This window comes from Fulmarus glacialis, unplaced genomic scaffold, assembly GCF_000690835.1.
Source record: "Fulmarus glacialis isolate BGI_N327 unplaced genomic scaffold, ASM69083v1 scaffold38833, whole genome shotgun sequence".
NCBI lineage: Eukaryota > Metazoa > Chordata > Aves > Procellariiformes > Procellariidae > Fulmarus > Fulmarus glacialis.
Window position 1 is genome coordinate 9833 of NW_009203003.1, and position 6363 is coordinate 16195.

A 6363-nucleotide genomic window follows, 5' to 3' on the forward strand; every position below is an offset into this window, starting at 1 on the left:
TCCAAGGCTGTGAAGGGTGGCCAAGCCTGGCACAGCCTCAGACCAGCCCTGCTGAAAGAACGGCACACAACTTACTGCTGCTGCTCGGGGTCAGGGCGCCATCTCCTGTCAGCATCGGGGTCCCTGCCGAGCCCTCAGTCCCTGGGTCACCTCAGACCCCACCATCTCCACCCCGTCAGCCACACACAGCTACTTCTCTGCGGAAACAGGGCCAGCATTCACAGGAAGAAGAGAGAAATCCCTGCGAAAGCGGTCTCCGCTCCTATGCAGAATCCTCCCTGCTGGCCGCCAGTACCACATCCATGTTCCAGCTTCCCGCGGTGGGTCTGTCCCACCCTGGTACCACCCCAGGTGAGCAGGTTTGTCTCTAGCCTCCACATAGATCATCAGCCCAGATTCTCCCAACTTGTGCTGTCTTGATTTCCTTATCAAAAGCTGCACTCTGTTGTGCTGTGGTAATTACCCATTAGAGAAGATCACGGAGCATTTGGGGATATGGGGAAATGATGAAAGCAGAGAGACACCCATTGTGCATGGCAGCATTCTAGGAAGGTGAAAATTAGGAAGGGGAGAGTGGGGTCTCTTAAGTAGGGCTAGATGTCTACAACTCTTCCTGTGAGCAATGGCACTATACATTTCTATAACCACTTAACGTTGTCCTGTCAACCCAGTGATGCAATTTGCTAGTGCCCAAGAGATATGTAGAGAGAAAATTCCCTCCCCTTGTAAGTTAGCGTCCTTGAGTTCAAACCCCACCACTACCATCCCCAAACACTGAAACTACCTTAATGTATGCTGTAATGACGGATACGTTGATAGTTTATAAAGCTGCCTCCTGTAGAAATTTTATAAGCCACTGAATGACACTGCAAGCTTCAATTCTGAGGACAGAGAAAAGTTCCTTTCAGAGAATGAGACAAAGACAAAGACAGTTAAAGAAAACATTTCTTTGCTAGCTAAACCCAAACAACTCCTCCAAACACCAAGCTTTTCCCTCAATAATTATTGCACTGCAGGCAAATAACAGCTCTGTGAACTGCCATATTCCTCACCCTGTCCCCATTATTGTTAACAGCCTAAAAAGCAATGTGTCTTCCTTCTCCATCCCCCATGGTATCAGCTACCCACTTAATGAAAGCAGCAAATTACTGCTTATAAACTCAGCCTCTGCTGCTGGGCAATTTGCAAAGACTCAGCACTGCAGCGAGCTCACAAATCAGTGTCAGCATTTAGGGGCCACATGCCACAAAAGCAAATGGGTGTCTGTGCTTCCAGGAGAGCACAGCCACAGCCAGTGGCTGGCTGACACCAAGACGGGCTGCACATACAAGACTACAGACCCATGTGCACAGAACCATCATTTTACTGAGACGACGACTCTGTCCCAGCCAGACTGAGCGGGGCAGAGGATGAACATGTCTTCTAGCCTGAGAATTTAAAAAAAAAAAAAAAAAAATTTGGCAGGTACTTAATTTAACAAGTCTCCCGTAGTGCCTGCGAGGTAGTTAAAAGCTAATAACCACAAAGGCCTGACAAGGCAAACTGAGGCACTTCAAGGTGAGGTAATTTGTCCAAAGTCACAGTCAGAGCCTAGCAGAGCCAGAAATGCTGCACTGGGCTCTTGGCTCCTACTTCACTCTGAACACTGAGCCGAACTCCTTTCCGGGCTCAAATGTCAGAGGCACTGCAGGCCATGGATTTCCCAGAAGGTTAGAGGAGTCTGTCAGAGATGAAGCTGCTGCTGGCAACAGAAAAACATGGACATTGTGTAGGAAAATCCAGGCTGTAAGGGCCACGCAGACAAGGGAGGAGGAACACTGTGAAGGCATCACCCAAGCAGAGCTTCATAATCCACATACCACACCAGCTGGCCCGAGCTGGGGCTGACACCCGAGACAGGCCATTTCCTTGGCTCATGGCCCACTCTGCTGAGCAGGGTGGTGATGTCGTGCTTACCCTTCCCCAAAACCAGGACAAACACCTGCCTGGCCTTGTTGATGAGGGGTAGGCTAAGGCTCATCCTTTGGTGAGGTTTGACAGGGCTTTCAGTCAGTACCACAGTCTGAGCCCCTTCCAAGCCATTTTCAGATTGGGGGAAGAGTGAGGCCGTGTGCCCATCAACGCCCACCCCCAGCAGCACCAGGTCAAAGCTGGCATTGGCCACCAGGGCCATGATCTCCTTGGCATACAGCTCCGTGCCTCTGTCCTCTTCCACACAGAGCCGCTGGTTCAGGTGCACAGGCATGGGGTGGACGTTGAAGTAGGGCACCCTGACACTCTGGAGGAGGTGGTTGTGCAAGCTGAAAAAGTTGGACTCAGTGTCAGTGAGAGGGACACAGCGTTCATCTACCAGCCAGATGTGGGTGTGCTTCCACGGGAAGGCATAATGGTGTCTTGCCAGCCGCTGGAATAGGATCACTGGGCTTGAGCCACCTGAGAGGGCCAGGTGGAACTGCCCAGAGCGTGCCACAGTCCCGCTTGCTGTCTTCTCGATGTCAGAAGCCAGCTGGGAAATCAGGTCCTCAGACCATGCTGAGATCAGGGGACTTTGCCGAAATTTGGACTGGATTGTCCTGTAATCAGTTGGCATCAGCCTGTTGGGTTTCAGCAGTTCCATTGGCTCTGCCAGTGTGAATGCCACTTCCCCACTCACCATTTCAAAGTCTAAGAGGTGCTGGTTCTCCACGCCCCCAGGGTAGAGGCGCAGGGGCTGGTGGGAAATGCTATCCAGCAGTGGTGTCCAGAATCCCCAGGAGGCCAGCAGGTTCTCAGTGGTAATGAAGAAGTCCTTCCTGCCATGGTAGATGTTGGAGATGAGGACAGAATAGGCATCTCTCTCTTTCACAGGGCTGTATACATAGTAATCAGACAACGGTTGTCCAAAAATGTGCAGGTCTGACCGACCCACTGCTTCTCTCCAACTGCCTTCTGGCATGACAGGCCTGAAAAGGTTCCTGCTCACAAGCACCGCAGGGGTGTTGAGTGCGCCGTGCCCAATGTAGAAGATGATCTGCTTGGCTTTACACTGGCTGTGCACTGCATCCCTCAGAGTCTCGCTCTGAGTGCAGTAGGCCCGGTTCTTGAAGAGAACACGGACATAACCTACCCGTTCATCCAGAGCTTTCCCAGAAGTGAGGAGGAAAGGGACCCCTTCCCAACGCAGGTTGTCACTGTGAATCAGCACACCTGAAATGACAGTGAACAGCAAGCAGATTTGAGGGGATCTCTATCACCTACCCACCATTCTCCCTCCTTAGCTCCCAGAAATCTTGGCATCCACTTTCAGCCTTTTCATGACATCACTGGACTAACTGCTCTCCAGCTACCCTGCTGTGCTTCCTCCCAGGTATCCTACTTGATTAGTCTCCTTTCATCTTACAGGAAACCAGTTTCTGAGCACGAATATCATTCAGACAAAATCTTTAATGTTCAGAAGACACAGCATGGCCAGAGATGGCCTTGTGGTCTACTAATCACAGAGAACCGCCAATGCTTTACCCCTCAGATGCAGAGAGCGACTCGACTTTATGAAAAGGCAAAGGAATTTGCAGGCCACTTCTAAAAATAATGCAGATATCTTATCAAGAATAATGGGACTTAGCTCTTATGCAATGCTTCCCATTCACTGGATTATTAGTTAACTAACGTGACAACAGTATCATCTTGTTACAGCTCCCAGTTACCATGCTGGTGGACGCCTGGAGACATCCCTGTGTCAGCAGTGAGGTCCAGAGTCATGGAACTGGTATCAGCATGCAAGGACTCACAACTCCCGCTCTCCTCAGCTCTAGACTACTCCCCTCTCCAGGGCCCAGACCAAACTCTCACCTGCAAAGGTTGGTGTCGTGCTGATGTAGTCTTGTGCCTTCTGCAGTTCCTCCTGTACTTGGCTGGCATATGCCTGATACTGACCCACCACAGCACTGTTTTTCTCCAGACCCCGCAAGGACTGGAAGGCCTGCAGCTTGCACTGCAAAACCTCTTTGGCCCTGCTCACATTGGCTGGGAGCTCCATGGTCAGGAACATCAGGGCCTCCGTGAGATGGTTCTGCAGCACGTCCCGGATGACTCCATACTGCTCGTAGAAGCTGGTGCGGCCTGAGGACAAAGAGGAGGTAAGATGCTGGTAAACTGATGTAGTTTCTTGCAGCCTTGTCCTCTGCATGTATAATGTGTGTGCCAAGGAGAACAAAGAGCACAAGCCCTAATGGGTTTGCACCAAGCTCCTTTTCTCCTGGCCCAACAATTAACTTGAAGCTATCAAGCTCACAGAAGTTATGGATGTCCCATCACTGGATGTGTTGAAGGTCTGGTTGGACAGGGCTTTGAGCAACCTGACCCAGTGAAAGATGTCCCTGCCCACGGCAGGGAGGTTGGACTAGATGATCTTCAAAGGTCCCTTTCAACCCAAACCATTCTACGATTCTATGATTCTAAGCCTTTCCTCTCCCTCCAGAGGGGCTTCCAAAATGTCTCTGCTACTAAAATAAAGATAAAAGGTTCCCATGGGACTGCTTGTCCTTCACAGAGCCAGACATAATCCTCCCTTTGGGTGCTTACAGAGCCTAAACCCAGCAGGAGTAATGCTCTTGCTTGATACTTCCCGAGTGCACAGAGCAGAAGGCAGCTTTGCTTTCCTGGACTGCTTGTGCTTTCAGAAGCTGCGATCAGTGACTGGCACCAATATCCAGCTCAAACTTCCCATGTACAGCATGATGCAGGGCCCCTGTATAACCCTCGCCCTGACACTACCATCCCACAGGTCACAGCACTGGACCTGGGACTCCACACAACGAGCAGTTCTGCATGAAAGCTTTGACAGAGTAGCTGGAAAGCAGGGTCAGAGCAGGGGCCCCAGCAGCTCTATAGCTACACACCAGGTCCACAGAACAGCAGCAGCTGGGCCCTGGCAATGAGCACTGCTCTTCGCTGCCTCTTTTCCCCTGGTTTTCATGTCCTCAGAAGGCTCTGGCTGAGCCATGCCCTTGAGAGACAAAATTTCACGCACAAAGTCCTGCTTCCCTTTCCCTGCCTGACTTCTCACGCAGGTGGGAACAGGGAGAGAAGAACAATGCACTTGTAAAGAAAGTGACTCAAACAGATGCCTTTCTGTAGTCCAGCAGCAGCAGGCTGCACACTGCAGACTACATCACGGCCATAGGCTTCCCCTATTGATTGATACATTTATCTCCCTTGCTCTAATCCAAAGGCACATTCATTAAAGTAATCAATGCTGCAGACTTGCTGGGAGCCAGGCTGCCAGCTGAAGCCGCACAGGGGAAAAAAGACATCAAATGAAAAATTACAAAGTTGTTCCGAGTGGGGAGGGTACAGGGTGTAGCTGGGGCTATGCACAGACAAGACTGTTCTCTCTAAATCTCTCTGCAGTACATCCCTCTCCCACAAACAGGCCCAGGTGAGGTCTGGGATGCCAAACCAAAGATTACTCCAAGTTTGATAAAGTTGCATTAATTGAGTTTGTGGTGGCTGAGGAAGGGAGGGAGGGAGGGAGGGAGGAAGATAGAAGAGGAGGTAAAGCAAGTGGAGAAGCAATCCTGATGTTGCAAAACTGAGGGCGCCTGACATCCCAAGAAGTGCTGCGGGTGGCAGTCCAGCCCAGAGCGCTTTATGCTGAGCACTGCAGAGCGGATGCTGCAGCATTGCAGGGAGGGATTGCAGCCGTGTCCTTCAGCAGGGAGACCCATGCTAGCAACTCTGGGCTTGGATTTTCTCTCTGCAATGCTCTTTCTTACTACAGAGAGGAAGGAAAAGAAACAGGCAGACAAACACAGACTGACCTAGGTACCCGGACTGACACCGACTAGTCAATATGAGTAACATCCAGGCAAAAGATGCAAGAGCATCTTCCAAAGAATAGTGCAAATGAATACTCAGTGTGAGCTTGGTAGCTAACAGGACAGGAATACAAAAGGGTTGTTGTTAAAACAACCAGATTACTGCAGCACTGAAGTGGCCTTAGACTGCATCAATTCCAAATCCAGTGCCTTTTACCAAGATTTGGGATAGAAAGCTAGGTGCAATGGCCCCAAAACTCTGCAGCAGACAAAGGTGGGGGATTCTGCCCCTGCTCCAAGCTGAATTGCAATGGAAATCTTTTCTTGGAAGCAGCAACAACTACCTGGAAGTGAGTCAGTCCCTAGCATAAGAAGTGTAAGACAGTCCCTCTCTATTTCCAGGGAGCAACATATCATTCATCTGCTCTTTTTTGTTTCTGCACCAGCACTACCCCAAAGGCCACTTTCACATAATTAATGAACCTGCCAGTTCTCCTTCTCACTCATTCACCCTAGCTCTGCACACTCGCCTCACCAACCTTTAGCATCCACAGTCTCTTTCAAGACA

At 50.4% G+C, this 6363-nt stretch overlaps 1 protein-coding gene across 1 annotated transcript in view; it reads right to left on the reverse strand.

Annotated features, from left to right (window-relative positions):
• Window positions 1–1828: 1828 nt before the first annotated feature.
• LOC104074404 (GDH/6PGL endoplasmic bifunctional protein-like) overlaps window positions 1829–6363 on the reverse strand; it is a 6469-nt gene continuing 1934 nt past the window's right edge. Inside the window, 3 exon segments of the mRNA XM_009574498.1 lie at window positions 1829–3186; window positions 3829–4098; window positions 6335–6363. The exon segment at window positions 6335–6363 is cut by the window's right edge and continues 27 nt beyond it. Coding sequence (XP_009572793.1) covers window positions 1829–3186; window positions 3829–4098; window positions 6335–6363 — 1657 coding nt within the window.